At 37.3% G+C, this 16,619-nt stretch overlaps 2 protein-coding genes across 7 annotated transcripts in view; one reads left to right on the forward strand and one right to left on the reverse strand.

Annotated features, from left to right (window-relative positions):
- FBXO16 (F-box protein 16) overlaps positions 1-4,256 on the reverse strand; it is an 82,439-nt gene extending 78,183 nt beyond the window's left edge. For 2 of the 3 annotated variants that reach the window (XM_077152937.1, XM_077152939.1), the window contains exons 1-2: positions 4,179-4,256; positions 1,113-1,248 (exon numbers count right to left, since the gene is read on the reverse strand). In XM_077152937.1, the coding sequence (XP_077009052.1) occupies positions 1,113-1,248; positions 4,179-4,189 (147 nt within the window). In that variant the 5' untranslated portion in view covers positions 4,190-4,256. Of the gene's footprint in view, positions 1-1,112; positions 1,249-3,801; positions 4,156-4,178 lie in introns of those variants that run through there. The other variant, XM_077152938.1, reaches the window with a different exon arrangement.
- A 3,369-nt stretch (positions 4,257-7,625) lies between these two features.
- Positions 7,626-16,619, forward strand: part of FZD3 (frizzled class receptor 3) — a 110,556-nt gene continuing 101,562 nt past the window's right edge. For 3 of the 4 annotated variants that reach the window (XR_013172432.1, XR_013172431.1, XM_077152913.1), the window contains exon 1: positions 7,626-7,741. The gene's annotated coding sequence lies outside the window, so the exon portion shown is untranslated. The remainder of the gene's footprint in view (positions 7,742-16,619) is intronic. The other variant, XM_077152918.1, reaches the window with a different exon arrangement.

The raw sequence follows: 16,619 nt of genomic DNA on the forward strand, positions 1-16,619 counted from the left end.
GAAGGATGAGGTAATGTCTCCCTTTTGGGACAAAGCAGGCTTGCTTATTGCTTACTAAAAAGCAGTAGATTCCCCAAGCTTGTTTGTTCTTCAGCTGTGATGCAAGCCTACTGTGTGTGTAGCATTTATCTGGGTTCTCTACATCACCTCCAGTGGGACATGGAGAGCAAGGAAAACTGATGCAAACATAATGCTCATGCTGCTTATTGTGCTGTGAGTAATAAAAACCTTTGTCTCTGACCTAAACTGTTTTGTGCCTTTTATTGCAAAACATCAGTGTCTTCTAATGTATTGGTTTGGAAATTGAATAAAAAGCAAAGCCCAGATGTAACAGGGAGAAGGAAGATTTTTTGGCTTGAGTGACTTGGTGGAATGTGGTAGCATTCACCAAGGGCAGAAAATGATTGTAGGAGCAAGATAACGAGGTCATTTTTATATACATGGTGATTGCACTTTACTGCCAACTAGGTAGGGTGCTGGTATACAGATATTGAAAATAGGAACTCAGACCTGCTGGTAAATTCTTCCCCTAGCTAAAGCAGGAACATAAATGCCCCAGAGGTTGGTCAGTCTTATACCCCAGCATGATACAGAGTTCTCCCTGCACCCCCACCCCTTAGTTTGGTGTATTCTACTAGTGCCTTTCCAGAACGCAGGGAGAAAATAAACCTAGGAGAGCCCTTGTAATGTGAGGTTCTTGGATGAGATTTATTCATTTTCTTTATTTGTTTAAATGTACAAGAGACCTCAACTCTAGCAAGAAAACCTTTCTGAAGGCAACTCCTGACAGATCAGCCTCTCCCCTCTTATTCCCATTGGTTCCAGTGTAGAACCAGTGATAGAAGAAAAAAGGCAGTTGGGTGAAGAAGAGGACAGACAATGAAGGAAAGAAAAAATATGAAACACTGCTTTTTGTGCAGGAACTCTGCATCTATATTCAGCCTTGCTCACATAACAAGGGCTCAATAAAAAATTTTTGAAAAATTCTTCATTTTTTTTTCATCCATTACACAATCCTAAACAATTCCTGTTCATATTTTGATAACCAAAATTTATAATGTTTTTCTTTGAAACACAGGCCTTAAACTGATAAAACAGCTCTGGTCACTTACCTGGTCATTCAAAAGCTGATGATTTAGAGGTGTCCAGGTACTCATCTTTGTCTGCATCTTGGGACCACCCATGCTTTTTGTACGTGCAAATGCCATCATGAAATAACTGGATATTATTCCTTCAGAAAAACTACACCTATCAGAAGAAATAAATAATATAACTTCTATATTATGAAAAGTACTAACACCATAAAATCTTTTAGTATGTTGGAAGGGGGAAAGGCAGGAAAGAGCATTTGTTGGGAGCTATTTATACGAAAGGCACTTTACATGTATGCTCAATAAAGCTCATAGGAAAGCAGGAATGTGGTAAGTTTTAGCGCATTTTATAGATGAAAAAAATGAGGCTCACTGAAGTTACTATGCTCAGCTCTAGTTTATACAGATAGCAAGAGGTAGAACTGGGAATCATATCCAGGTATGTTCAATTTCAATTTATTTTCAATGGACAACTGGAGGAAATCCAGAATCGCTGCCAGCTAAGGACATATCATATTATCCAGGAAAATAATTGTTTTAAACTATAAAAACAGTATGAGGGCAGTGTGACGGTGGCTCAGTGGCAGAATTCTCACCTGCCATGCCAGAGACCTGGGTTTGATTCTTGGTCCTGCCTGCCCATGTGAAAAAAAAAACTAAGCGAAAAACAGTATGATACAAAACACTTCACTCTTGTCTCTTGTGGTAATAACTTTCTTCCTTCCTACCTAACTTTCTGACTTCTAAGAAACAAGGTTTCCAGTCTGGTACCATATTTAAGAAGTCGAATGTTTGACAAAGTCAAAGCTTTGGAGATGGGCAGATTTGGGTTCATCTGGGAGAAATTTGATGGTTGTAGTTGCTCAGTATACAGGATGCCTTCTTTTGATTAAAACACTTTAATTTCCAGGAGGAATCACTTTTTCCTCATTGTAGTCTGCTGGCTTGGTTAAACAAGGTGGATTGCTTCTTCCATTGCTAAGAGGGATATTGAGACCAAGCAAGGCCAGTTGGACTGAAAAATGATTATCCTTATTTTATAGATATGGTAGTTATTCAAAGTAACATTAGTGCCCAAAACAGATTATTAAAATTTTCTAACTCCCTCTTTCCCCAGAAACCCCACTTTCTTTCTCGTCCATTTGTGAGCCACTTTACATTCTTGCAATACATTTCTTCTTTTGCTTATATCAGCTAAAATTTGATTTTGTTCCTCATGAACAATTTTTTTTTCCTTATACAGGGTTAAGACTGGCTCTAATTTTTCCTAGTAGTGTAACTTTTTGCAAATTATTTAATCTATGAGTCTTGGTTTCCTCAATTATAAAATGAGGACATAAATATCTGCCCTAAACTGTTGTTGCAAAGATTAGAGAAAAAAGATCTGGCAGAGTGCCTGATAGATAGGCAGCTTCAATAAACAGTAACTTCCCTGCAACCTTTCTTATAACTACCTTTCATTTACAGAGTGCCTACAAACCTGTCCTTTAGAAGCTATAACAAAATATTTTAAGTGTAAATAATTTTAAAGCAGATTTATAGTGGTTTCTATATATATATATATATATATATATATATACTGAGTTTCTGTTGCTTCTGTCTTCCTTCCTTTCTGAAGGAAGGTTTCCCATTGGAAGGTAGCAGTGGTGACTCAGGTGGCCAGGGTCTACCTGCCTGATCCATGGGCTCCAAAAATCACTAATATCAATAAGCAAATACTGGATAATTTTTTTTTTTAAATAAAAATCATCATTTGGGGACTGATATGGGATTTCCCCAAGTGATATTTCTGAAATGCTTAAAGTGCCCACTTGACATTTAACATTCTCTCTCAGGCATAAGTTATGGCTGAATACAAAGCCAATGTTTTAAAACCTCAGGGGTGTTACCAGACCCTGTAATGTTTTTCTGCAGTTTCCTGCCAGAATGCTAAACTCCTTAGCATGGAAGTCTAGCTCTACGATGATTTTTACTCCAATCTACCTCTACAGCCTCATCCTCCCTCTTTCCCTTCATGCACTCTATGCCTAGGCACACTGAACACCCAACTGCTCAAGGAACATGGTATGAAACTCTGATGCTTCTGTACCTCTGCTTATGTGGTTTTCTGAAGCTACTCACCTGAAACCTAATCACAGGAGCATAGTTACTTAATAAGTTTTTGTCAAATACAGTGAATGAATGAACAAATAGTGTGTGTCTGGGGGTAAGGATTAAGGATTAAAACCAGTAGAAATGTTGGCTGAAACTCATAATATTTAGAATTCAACTTCGGGATTGTACACGGGATGATCGGATTTTTATTTGGATTTTACAGAGAAGAACAGAATTAAGTTTCTTTGCAAACACATGACTCACCCATTGTGCACTGCAGTAGCATCAGAGAAAGGAATCTTGTCAGAGAAAGGAATCTCAGATATTATTAGGTAGGGTATGGTTAGACTTAAATATAAATTCATCATATTTTCAACTAGTTAAAAGCAGAGGAGGAACTACAATATAAAGCAAACAGCTAGTGCTTCACATGCATATCATAATTATTCGTTAGTTGTTAATATCCTAAGGATGAAATATCTGGTACTTTAATTGCAACTGAAATGGGATAGCAAAATGTAATTCGCAGGAGCACTGACAAGGCCCAGAAAGATCTGAAAATGGATTTCTCAAGAGAGAGTTTCCATCTTTTTCATGCACTGCCCACTGCTCTCACCTCTTTTAGCTCCTCTCCCTCTTCAAGCTTCAGGCAGGGGTGTTGCCATAGTTGCACTGGGTCTGCTTTTCCTTTGACTCCTTCCAGCCTCCACCCCCTCTAGCTTCCAGTAGTCCAATCACAACCTATAAATCCTATCTCTGGCATCCAGGGTCTCTTAGGCAACAATGTGTGGCCTCTTGATTGGCCAGGAGATCCAGGAGGGTTGGCTCCAAAATTGGGCACGGGAATAAAATATAAAAAGGGTGAGCACCAAGAGTGACTAGAGAGGCTGCAATATCTGGATATAATGCTAGGATGAAGACATATTCAATCCTGAAAGAAGCAACATTGAAAGCCCTCATTCAAGATATACTTGCTTTCCAAATCAGCCTTACCTTCTGAACATGCCCAGTTATACTGCTGTGGTTACTCCCAGGCTCCAAAATGCAAAGTCCACTTTTCCACGTTTTAAGAATAGCCAAAAGGTAAAAAGAGGCTGGAGGAAAAAGAATTAGCAACTGGTTCAATTAAAGTATAGCACCTGCCACAGAAGTGGAAGGATGTGGGAAAATGGCCAAAACCACGAATGCTTCTCATTATATATTTCAATTTCCTGCATTATGGAATTCAGGCTGAGAGATACACAAGAGAACCAGTAGATGGCATGCCTTAATAAGAATAACTCTGAACTCGGAAAATCTTAATATCCAGTCTCTTTTAGTTAATTAAACTTATTGAACATCCATGTTATAATAAGGGGAGGAATGATAATACAAGGATAAAAAAGGAACTCGAATGAGAAAGATTGAAAAATGCGTTGCATAAATAACTAATACAAGGCCTATAGTGCTAATTGCTGTGAAAGAACTACAAAGAAGTATGGAGAACACCAAGTTCAAAATTCCAGAAAGGAGCATCTTTGGTAAAAGTAAGGCAAAGCAAGTTTTACAGGTGGCTGCTAACTACAAAACAGAAATAAAATGACTTTTTTCACTCTTATGTTTCCTAAAATATATAAGGATGTACTCTTTTCCAACTTAAACAAAAGTAAATCCTATTCGAATTGTGTTCCATAGTTTTGAAATAGGTTGCGTTCGTCTATCTCTAATTCAAAAATGAAAGTGAAGCTCACAGAAGTTGTTGCTTTCCTTAAGTTAACAAAGGATCAGTCAGTAGCCAAATTGAAATTAGAACCCAGGTTGTCTGAATTCCAGCCTAGTGGTTTTCTCACATGACGAGCTTGTATATAAATTAATAAACAGAAGCCTTTGAGGTAGGGGGTGACCTGGGGGAGGTATGTAGAAGGAATGCTAAATTACCATGTATTACCATCTAATATTTATGGTTTCAAAACGGGTTCATCCAGATAGAAACCAGTTTGAACAATGAAGAGAGGGCTGTGTTTGTGAAGTTCCTGCTCATTAAAGACTTTGTGTTGGTGATTACAACATGGAATTAAAGAGAGATGGAATAATAGCATCTCACTTTAGCCCAGTTGGATTTCAGTATTTTTATCCCTGAAATAAGGTCCTTTTCACCTACTTCTCAATCTGCACTCTCTCTGGGTCTCCATTTTTCTTGTACCTCATCCATCTGACTACGTGCATCCATGAGAATCTGAGTCATTTCACTCACACTCTGTTCATAGTGACCATATTAGTCCAATGTCTGGGATTACTTTAATATTGATCTTAGCCAAAAGCCCCAGAAGCGATTTTAACATTACTTTGTATGTGTGTGTGTATGTGTATGTGTGTGTGTGTGTGTGTGTGTGTGTGTGTGTGCATGGTCCAGGAATTGAACCTAGGTCTCCCGCATGTAAGGCGAGCAGATTTTAATATTACTTTTAAATGAAAATTTTCCAACAAAGAAATGTTTAGAGATATTCATAAGAATCCCCATGGAGAGTTTTAAAAATGTTAACATTTTGCTTCATGTGTTTGTGTTTAATAAACACAGTTGAGGCCCTTTTTGCACACTTCCCAGATCTCAGTCCCTTCTGAGCCTTCATAGAGGCAACTATTGCTATAAAATTGTCTATTTTTATGTTTTCATTATATATATATATACACATATACTTGTTTTTGCCTTCATAAACAATATAAAGTATGGTTAGCTGTTTTTTTAAAAAGGTATCATAATTTACATATTTTGCATTTTACTTTTTTCACTCATATTTTTTGAGATTTAATCATGTTAATACATTCAGTGATAATTTTGACACCATTCCCACTTTAAGATGCAAGCTATGATGTGTCCCAAGTATGACAGTTTTTACAGTAAGGGTAGGATGGTGTATAAATTGCATAAAAATGCCCCTAGCAGCAATCTCTAGAAGTTCTGCAATTACAAGGGATCTGGAAATACATTATGCAGGCACATATAAATTCTTTTGCACACACTGTCTCCTCACTCAACCTCAGTGAAGGCAGCAGTGGTTTCATAAGGTACTGACTTTTCTAGTATTAGCCTAAGGATCAATACTACTTTAAACCTGTTTGGTACCAACAGAACAAAATGATGCACATGAAATCTAGGTTGAATAGAGAGGCCAAGGAAGAGAAAAAAAGAGGGATAACATGGTTGTGCTGGTTTGAAGCTGTTACGTACCCCGGAAAATGCCATGTTCTTTTAATCCATTTCTGTGGGGGCAAATCTGTTGTGGATGGGACTTTTTGATTGGGTTATTTCAGTTGAGATGTGACCCATCCAATTCAAGATGGGTCTTAATCCTTTACTGGAGTTCTTTATGAGAGGACAGAAAAAGCTGAGCCGGCTTAAAGAGAAAAGCCCAGGAGAAGCTAAGAGAGGACTCACAGAGGAAGTCACTAGAATCAGAGCTGAAGGCAATAAAACCGGAGACTGAAGGACTCTCAGAGGCCAGCCATGTGCTTTGCCTTATGACACAAGTGTCTCAAACGCCAGCAGCCTTTATTCAGAGTTCAAGTATCATCCTGCTGCTGCCTTAATTTGGACATTTTCATGGCTAAGAACTGTAAACTGTAAGCTATTAAATCCCCATTGTAAAAGCCAACCCATTTCTGGTATATGGCATTGTGGCAGCTTTAGCAAACCAAAACAACAGTCTAGCAAAAGAGAAAAATACCCTTGATTTTGAATGTACCTAGACCTGTCATTAAAACGCTGCATTCCTTTGGGTAAATCGCTTAACCTTTCTGGGCATTCTTTCCCTCGTCTGAAAAATGGGAGGGAGGTTTAAATGCCTTGTAAGGGCTCTTTCAGCTCTAAAATCGTTTGTGTAGAAAAGGAGAGGGGTAACTTTTTAAGGAGCAAAAGATGGGAACGTTACCCACAAAACCTCAAGCTCCACCCGTTTACTAAAGAGGATATAAACTGTTCCCAGGCAAATATCCTGTCTGCTATGCTGTTTCAGCGTGGAGCTCTGCAAAGGTCTAATTGCCTGTCTCTACAACCACCCATAGCACCCGGTTATCAGTCTCTTCACCATCTCCAATCCCCGGGGTGTCGAGACACGTTCTCAGACAGGTTTTGAGGGTTCTTGCAATAATATTGGGTGATCGAGAATCGCCACGCTGTTTCAGCAGAGAAGGGAGTGATTTGCAAGGAAGTATAAGTGCCTTTAAGAAAAAAACTCTTCTGAACCTGGAAACGATTGCGCTGATCCAGGTCAGCTATGGAAGTAACCCTAGGCGAGACAAGGAATACCGAAGCGGGTTCCGCAACATCACCACCACCACCACCACTGCGAAGCCGGGCTCAAAATGGGTTCTCGCCGCCGAGCGTGAACAGCGCGCCTGCGCCGTGCGTGCGCGCGCGCGCGCGCTCCCGGGACCGCGCGCCCCAGCGCTCTTGAAAGCTCGCGTTCGCTGAGAGGCGCGCTCTGGCGTTCTTCGGTCGCTGGGTTTACCTGAGGGACTGCTGGCTACTCCCCGCCGGTGCTGCAGCCTCCATCGCATCCGGATTTCCGACGTCTGAGGTGAGCACCGGGCCGTGCAGTCCCCTTACCTAGGTTAGAGGGAAAAGGGAGCTCTAAGTGTGGGGAATAAAGAGGTGCCGTTGCCGCCGCTGTTGCCTGCTGCTCTGCCTAACCCTGTGCTGAGGAGCCACCAGCAGCTCCGGCACCTCCTCCTCAGGGAGCGTTATTCTCGTCCTGGCCAAAACAAAAGCCTTTAGCTCTGGGCTGTGGCAGAGTGTCTGAGAGGCTTCTTCTGATCGATGTGGGGTTAAGGAGGCGCAGAGAAGATGAGTTTGGGGTTAAGGGGTGAGGTGGGGAAATGTCCTCGGAGATTATTAACCCTCTCCTCCTGCGCTGGGCAACCTGTGCGAGTGTGGACCGCGGTTCCCTCTCCTCCCGCCCCCGACCCAAACATTCGCAATGAAAGGTGGATTGATGTCGATCGCGGCTCTCTTCAGTCGTGAAACGCGGGGGTGTGTAGCGCATCCAGCCGCCGGGGAGCGGGTGTGGGAGGACGCGGCTGAGAGGCGGGGGGCGAGGACAATGCGCCGAGGTCTCCAAGCTCCGCGGGGGTAGTTTGGGCAGGCGAAAGACAAACGTGTGAATTTTTCCTTTTCCCAGACGTCATTTTAGTATTTGGGTTGACCTTTTATTTCCATTGCGTGAAAGTTGTACCACCATCCCATCACTTTGAAAAGTCTGTTGCTTCCTCCCACATGCTTTCCCCAGCTGCCCCATAAAGTACGATTTTTTATGGGATACTTTTGGATAATTAATGGATGGCCTCTGAAAGAAAGGTGCTGTTAAAATATTACGCAAGTAAGTAATTTTAGGAAATTTAAAACTTTTCGTGGTTTTTAAAATTTTAGGAGTCTGTTGTGTCTCCTGAGAGGGAAAGAAAGCTTTTCTGAGAACAAAAACACATGCTATTATTTAGGCATAGAGGTAGACTTTAAGTTTAAATGTAACTACCCCATAAAAGAGGTCCAGTTTTTGCCCAGTATAAAATGGAAATTTGAATTTTGGCTCCCTTTTACATTTAGGCAGATACGGCAGCAGAATAGTACAACAGAATTAACAACCGTTGTTAAAGGAGCAGTATAAAAAGTATAAAATAAGAGTATCCAAACAAAATCTTATTTTATAGAACTCATTTTGATAGGCCTGCATGTTTATTTATGGGAATTGGGTTGCTTTGCTAAGCCAAAACAAGAGCAAGGAAAGGAGTTAACACTGGGGATGTTACCTTTCCTCATCAGCCTCCTTTTAGCCTTGAGGGGTGGGCTGACAGCTTTTTTTTTTTCTTTACATTGTTGGCTGGAAGAAGAATAGATAAATCCTTAGTTGGTGTTATTAAGATACAATTAGTCCTCAAGGTAACACTTCCTGTCCTTACTTTTAAACAAATCAAAACCAACTTTTTCCTCCAGGAAGAAGAATCCACTTGAAGTACCAAATCACAACATAAAGGTGTAAAGATTCAGAGTTAGGGACAATTGGAAAGAGGTGTAAAAGGTTGGACAGGCTTGAAAGTATAGCGTTGAAGTTGAAATGTAATTAAGTAGTCCTTTACTTTCCATGTGTTGCCTTGTTTCTAGAGAAATAATGTCCCCCCACACACAAATACTTTGAAACTATTAGAAACGTAAGTTAGTTATTAATAAAGCTTGAGACACACCCTCTCCTCCTATTTTTTTTTAACCTCTTCCACTACTACTATTCTCTACCTCTACCCCTTGCTTAAATCTGTAAGTGGTCTATTAATAGGAAGGATAAGTGTTTTCTTCTTTCATTTCTTTTCCCATCTTAGCTACTGTATTCCTTTGAGCTTTATTTTATGCTTTGAGCATTTGGATGGATTTTTTTTGGGGGGGTAACATGATTGAGATATTTCAAGTAGGGAGGGTCTAGGGGAATTTAATAGCAAAGTGCACATTCTTTCTTTGTATAGTACAATGTGAATGCTTTGTCATCTGGGAGGATAGAGGAGATTTTTGCTCACAATCGTCCTCTGTTTCCCACTTGACAGGAAAAATATCTGTTGAACTTAAATTTCATATTGGTTTGATAGCAAAACTAAGATTTTACATCAAAAGTTATTCTGAGCTTATTTGTTGATATTAGAGTGCTGTTGACTTATCTTCTTTAGACTAGTAGTAGAAAACAGTTTTTTTACCACATATTTACCTTCTTTCATGGGGGAGGGAGGCATTGGCTTCAAGTTTTTTTAATCCCAAAGTTAAAGAATTATGGCCACTTAGTTCCACAGCTGCCCACAAATAGAGCGATAATGCATTTTCTTCTTGAATAATGCATTCTTTTTGAATGGTTTAGAAAATATGTGCTAGAGAAATTATTCAGTATAGATTGGAGAAAATGTAGAAGAGTCTTGAGGAACAAAATGAAGCTGTTCGATACTGGCATTTTCATATGGCTAGAAATAAATGTTCAAAGAATAAAAACTCTTCCCTGGGTAAAGAAGAGTTTTAACTATTGTGTCAAAAATGAATTCTTTCTTGCACAGTTTTGGTGGATCCAAGGAATGCATTGCAAATAAAGCTTGAGGTGAATATAACTAGGTTAATGGGCTTTAAACAAAAAAACTTTGGTCCCTCAGTTCTATCTCATTGAAATCTACAAAGAAAGCATCACTTGCTAAGGAAGAATATCAAGGGCTTGGATATTAGAGAATTTTCTGATGCGTAGATTTTACTTAGAGAATCTGGACTTCAATTCCAACCTAACATTTATTAGTAAAGAATCTGACCATCTTTTAGCTTTCCACTTTTATTTTCACGTTCATTAAAAAAATTTTGCTTTTTTAGTTTTAAAGTAATTTATAATTTGCAAATATAGACAGACTTTTGATGCCTAACATTTATTATGATTTTGAACCTAGATATATATTTTTTTCCTGTTTTGTTTTAAGTTCTATCCCTCAACACTTTGGAATATTACGTTGTTTGTGGTAATCAGTACATGACAAGATGAACTTTAAAAATTAAGGAGATAGGGCGGGCCATGGTGACTCAGTGGCAGTGTTCTTGCCTGCCATGCCGGAGACCCGGGTTCTATTCCCAGTGCCTGCCCATGCAAAAAAAAAAAAAAAAGAAATTAGGAGATGAAGTAGAGAAAGTCAGAAAATGGGTACTTACTCTGAGAGTAAAAAGAACTAGGCCCTATGATTAAATATGCACTATATAAACTTTCTTGTAGCAACAAAGGAGCAGTATTGTGAGAATGAATTTATTTTTAAATAAGATATAGAAAACATGCCAAAGATCACATGGGCTTTAGGAAGGAAAATAGCCCTCAGAGCACTGATTATGCTCTGGGTTTATATTTTCCCTCTCTAAGAAGAGTGTAATTTCCTTGAGAGAAGGAACTCAGTTATTCAGAAGCAGTCATTGCTAATCTTTGTGGCTCATTCTTGGAAAACAGAGCCTGAAAGAGAAACAAAGGATATTCCTCCTACCCCCACTGTAGCCACTGTATAACCTGTATTTACTTTGAAACAACCCTTAGATGGTATTTCTAAATTGGAAATGCAAAATGTTGTCTGCATTTATAGAATGTTAAGGAAATTAAATCTATATATTCAGAAATTAAATCTATACTATACAGAAAGTTATAGTAGAATTGATGACATCTACTTGCTGGACTCTTTTGATAAGCATGTAAGGCCATATTTTTCATTTTTTCTTTTGGAATTCAGCCTCCTTTCCTCTTCACAGTTGCCACCTCTTGTCTTTTCCACTTGGTTTCTTTGGGTCTAGCTTTGCACAGCCTCAAAAGTCTTTCAAGATTGCATCCCCTTGTTTATTGCTGTTCCTCAGGAAAAATACAAGGCTGATTATTTTAAGGGTTTTTACTTTTATCTCAGAAAGGAAAACTGATAAATAATAATTGGGAAATATCCGATTTCTGATGTTTCACATTCATGAAAATAGACATGTGTATGTTTAAAAGTATCTAGAAAAATATTTTATCATGTATCTATCCAGCTATGATCCCACGGTCAGTAAGTCATATTTTTTAGTATAGCTGTTCTATGTTACTTTTTGTGTCTTTGTAGTATGTGATGTGATAGTGTTTATGGAATTTTATGTCTTACATTTTCAAAAAAAAAAAGTATTTAGACCTTTTTGTTTTCTGATGAAATGATAACCAAATAACTTACCCTGAAATCAGGTTTCCAGATATTTTATATTGCTCTGTGGAAAAGTCAGCGTGTCTCTTTTTATTTAAAACAAAGCAAAACAAACAAAAAAAAATAACTTTATTTTGAAAAAATTTCAAATTTACAGGACAGTTGCAAAAATAGTACAAAACCAATATATATATAGAATCCAATATATTCTATATCCAGATACCCAGAATACCAACTTTTACCATTTTCCCACATTTGTTATATCTCTGTCTTCTAAACATTTGAGAGTAGGTTGCATACATCATGCTTCTTGAACACTTAAAACTTCCATGTATATTTCCTAAGAACAGAAATAGTGAATGTCTTTCTTAACCCATAAATAGGGCATGAACTACTGGGGTCTGAGTTTTGGTTGGGCCTTATGCCTTGAAACTGCTCCCTACAATTATGTTGACCCAGCAGGCCCTTTTATTCAGTTAAGATAATGTAGATTCCTGTAGTAAAAAATTTGATACTATCAATAAGAATGTCAAAAAAGACTTGATCTTTAGTTAGTGAGTTGCTATATTTTGACAGGCTCTCTTTAAGTCTAATATCTTCTTTGTATCCTCTAGGTCTGGTATAGCTTTTTCATGGATGAATCCACTTTAGGAAAAAAATGTTTGCTATCCACACTCACATGAGACTGATTAGGAGCAGAAAGTTAATTCATTATATTATTGAAGGGTAATTTAGAAATGTGTCAAAAGTTTTAAAAAATGAGCATACTGTTTCAGTCAGCTGATAGATGTTTTTTTCAGTATTGAAAGTTAGTTTTTTACTCAAACTTAGTTAGTCATCACTTGCTTTTCTTACCACTTACAGGGAAGAGGGCAGTAGTGAGTCCCTTGGCTTGTTGCTTAACCAGCAGCTGACAGATCAGTGATTCAACTAGTATTTATTTTTGTCAGCCCATCAGCACACATAAGATTTAGCAGAGGCTAATTATTCCATGCACAAAATTATTTTTAAACAACTGAAGTAGTTTTATTATAGTCTATGTATATATATTTTTTCTAACAAAAATGGGATTATATATAGATACTGGTTTATAAATTTTTTTTTGCTTATTGTATTGGAAATGTCTTACCATGTCAGTAATTATAGGTGTATAGTCATTACTTTTAGTGACTGTATACTATTTCACTATGAAGATGTACTGTAATTTATTTAACCAATCACTTACTGGTAGACTTACAATAAACAGCAAAAAAACTAATTATTTCCACTTTTTCACTATAATAAACATCATTATACTAACATTTTGATTGTATCGTATAGTTGTGTGTTTATTTTCTTAAAATAAATTATAAAATAGATTTGCTGGAATAGATTGTGCACATTTTAAGAGTTTTTGATATAAATGAACATTTTTTTGGAGTACCGATTTACATTCCCACCAATAGTTTTGGGAAAATGTTCTTTTCCCTACATTCTCTCCTACTCTGTGCTCTATCATTGTCATTTTTGGCCATCTGATTGGAAAAAATGGTATCTCATGCCTGGATTTTTTTATTAGTAAAGTTGAACATCTTTTCATGTGTTTATTAGCTATTTATATTTCTTTTATAAATGATGTGGTTTGTATCCTTTGCCTATTAGCTATTAAAGTGTTGTTGTTTATCTGCTTTCATTTTTTAAATACTTCATTTTGTGTACTACTTTTCCTGAACATATAATTATATAAAAACATACCCGTACTCTTTTAAAATACTCTCTTTTAGGATAGCATTTCTCAAAATGTGATTTATAGACTACTTTTAACAGTTCTGAAGATAATTGTTAGAATGCAGATCGTTCTCAACAGATTCAGATTCTTAAACCTGTGGCAGGTGGGGAAACAGTCCATGAATCTGCTGCACATTAAAATTAGAGAATTGGTGTTTGGTAGGAGTCTTTGCACTGCTTCTTTTCTTTTGTCTCACTGCCTTCCATTTTTTCTCATTTATTTTAATAATGATAAACTACACTTTTGATATACCAAGATTATTGTCCTTCCACAGCTTAACATAATAGATTTTACAAAAGTGGTTTGATAGATGATAATTTGGATGCATTAGTACACACAGGAGACGCACCTTTGGAAGAAGGTGGGAAACTTCACTTGCAAATGTGGCAAAAGGAACAACAATCTGGTAAAATAGATGGAGTAGGCAGAAGTATAAGAGAGTATTTCATCAAGTTTGAAAAACCCAATTGCTCAGTTTCTTCTTTGAGTATTATATGGTAGCCTTCTTAGAACTATAAATTTGAAATCCATAACTTCTTGAAAAATAGATCAGTCTAGATGAAATCCTTGGTATTAATATACACATGTTTAGTAGGAAGCAATGTTCCCCTTAATTTTTTTTTTAAGTTGTGAGCAGGTGAATATGCTATGTAAACAACAAGCAACAAAGATTGAATTTACCTGGGTGTTTTAATACTGAAATCAAATAAAGCTTCAGCAGTTATTTGACATGTCTTTAATGATACTCGTAATTGTTACTGTGCTTCACAGTAATTGAGCTTAAATAGAAATGACTACATTTAATACCAGTTTTCTATAGCTAAACCTCACATTTCTGAGATCAACTTGAAGGAGAATAAAATGCGACAGGCCAAGAAGCTGTCCCAAAGTTCTCTGATATTGAGATCAGGGAAATTTAGGCTTTTGGTGCAGGGCTTGCCTATAACTTTAGTATTCCTAATTCTAGAGGCTCTAGACTTTCCTTTCCTTTTCTACCTCTCAAGAGTATCTACTTTAGGGAGAAACTGGGAAGATTCAGCCACTACTTTACTTTCCCCCAATAATTTTCTGATTAGTAAATGAAGCCTTTCATGCAGCAGTCCCATCCATAGATGACCAGTGTGGAAAGGATAGTTTCAGTTTCTTTCCCTGTTTTAGCCATATCAGCTCCAGGCCTTAATGTCTATGTTATTATGGGCCCTAGTATTTGAGTTGTCCTGTTTCTTAATCTGGGTCTCTGAGAATTTCTGAACCTGAAGTTTTCTCATCTTTTCCTAAACTAGGCTCTCCACAAAAGTATCCAGTGCACATGAAATAAAATAAAATAAAAACTATCTTAACATCATGACCAAATCGAAGTATGATAACTTAGAGTATGCATTTTTCATACCAGACCTCCCTTTCACTCCATCCACACCCTTCTAGCTCTAATTGATAATCACATGTTCTTTCTCCTGGAAAAGTGGAGACAAGTGAAAGATTCTAAAGTTTAGTGGAAACTATAATTGGGAATCATACTATTTCTGCTGTTACTTTTTAGGGGTGATTCTGTTTGCAGCCTGGCTGTGTGTAATGGTCATTTGTTAAAACATTTGATTCTAATACAGGGACTATAAGTACTAAATTTTTGTGCTATCTAGAATGATCATAAAATCTTAGAAAAATTTCCTAGTATTGGTTTTTTTGGGGGATGGGTGCGTGGTCTGGGAATCGAACCCGGGTCTCCCACATGAAAGGTGAGCATTCTACCGCTGAACCACCAGTGCACCCCCTAGTATTACCTTTTTTTTTTGCATGGGCAGACACTGGGAATTGAACCTGGGTCTCTGGCATGGCAGTTGAGAACCCTGCCTGCTGAGCCATCGCAGCCTGCCCTAGTATTACTTTTTAGAACTTTCTATTTGCCAGTTTACTATTGGTTGATAGAGGTAGACTCTATATCAATTGTAATTCAATAATAAAAATACCTAATACTTGTTGCTGCTTTATCATTTATGAAGTATATTCACATTTATTGTTCCATAATTCACTCAAATGTCATCACTGAGAGATACGGTACTGGAATCTTTTTTTTTTTCTTAAAGCACGTTTATTGAGATATGTTGACACACCATACAATTCATCCAAAGTGTACAGTCAGTGACTTTTAATATATTCAGAATTGTGTATTCGTCACCACAACCAGTTGGAATCATTTTAAGGAAGAAGAATTCTGGGTTCAGAGAAGTTAGGTGATATGTTTATGTTTACATAGCTAGTGAGAGGCTTGAGTCTATAATCTTTGTCTTATTTTTTATTATTTTTTTATTATCTTTTTTAAATTATTTTTAAACATGACAACATATAAATATGAACATTCTTACCATATGATCATTCCATTCTTGGTATATAATCTTTAACTCACAATCTCATCACATAGTTGTATATTCATCACCATGATAATTTCTTAGAACATTTGCATCAATTCAAAAAAAGAAATATAAAGAAAAAAACTCTTATATACCATATCCCTTACCCCTCCCTCTCACCTTATCACTCCTTTTCATTGAGCACTACCATTTCAATCTACTAAATTTATTTTAACATTTGTTCCCCCTATTATTTATTTTTAATCCATATGTTTTATTCATCTGTCAAAAAGGTAAATAAAAGGAGCATCAGATGTTAGGTTTTTACAGTCACACAGTCACATTGCAAAAGCTATATCATTATACAATCATCTTCAAGAAACATGGCTACTAGAACACAGCTCTACATTTTCAGACACTTCCCTCCAGCCTCTCCAATATACCTTAACTAAAAAGGTGGTATCTATATAATGTGTAAGAATAACCTCCAGAATAACCTCTTGACTCTGTTTGAAATCTCTCAACCATTGACACTTTCTTTTGTCTCATTTCTCTCTTCCCCCTTTTGGTTTTAAACCTCTTTTAAGGTATCATGGATGTCTTTTGCCAAATAAACTAATGTAAAAATGCATT

The sequence above is a fragment of the Tamandua tetradactyla genome, chromosome 3 (genome assembly GCF_023851605.1).
Source record: "Tamandua tetradactyla isolate mTamTet1 chromosome 3, mTamTet1.pri, whole genome shotgun sequence".
Taxonomy (NCBI): Eukaryota; Metazoa; Chordata; class Mammalia; order Pilosa; family Myrmecophagidae; genus Tamandua; species Tamandua tetradactyla.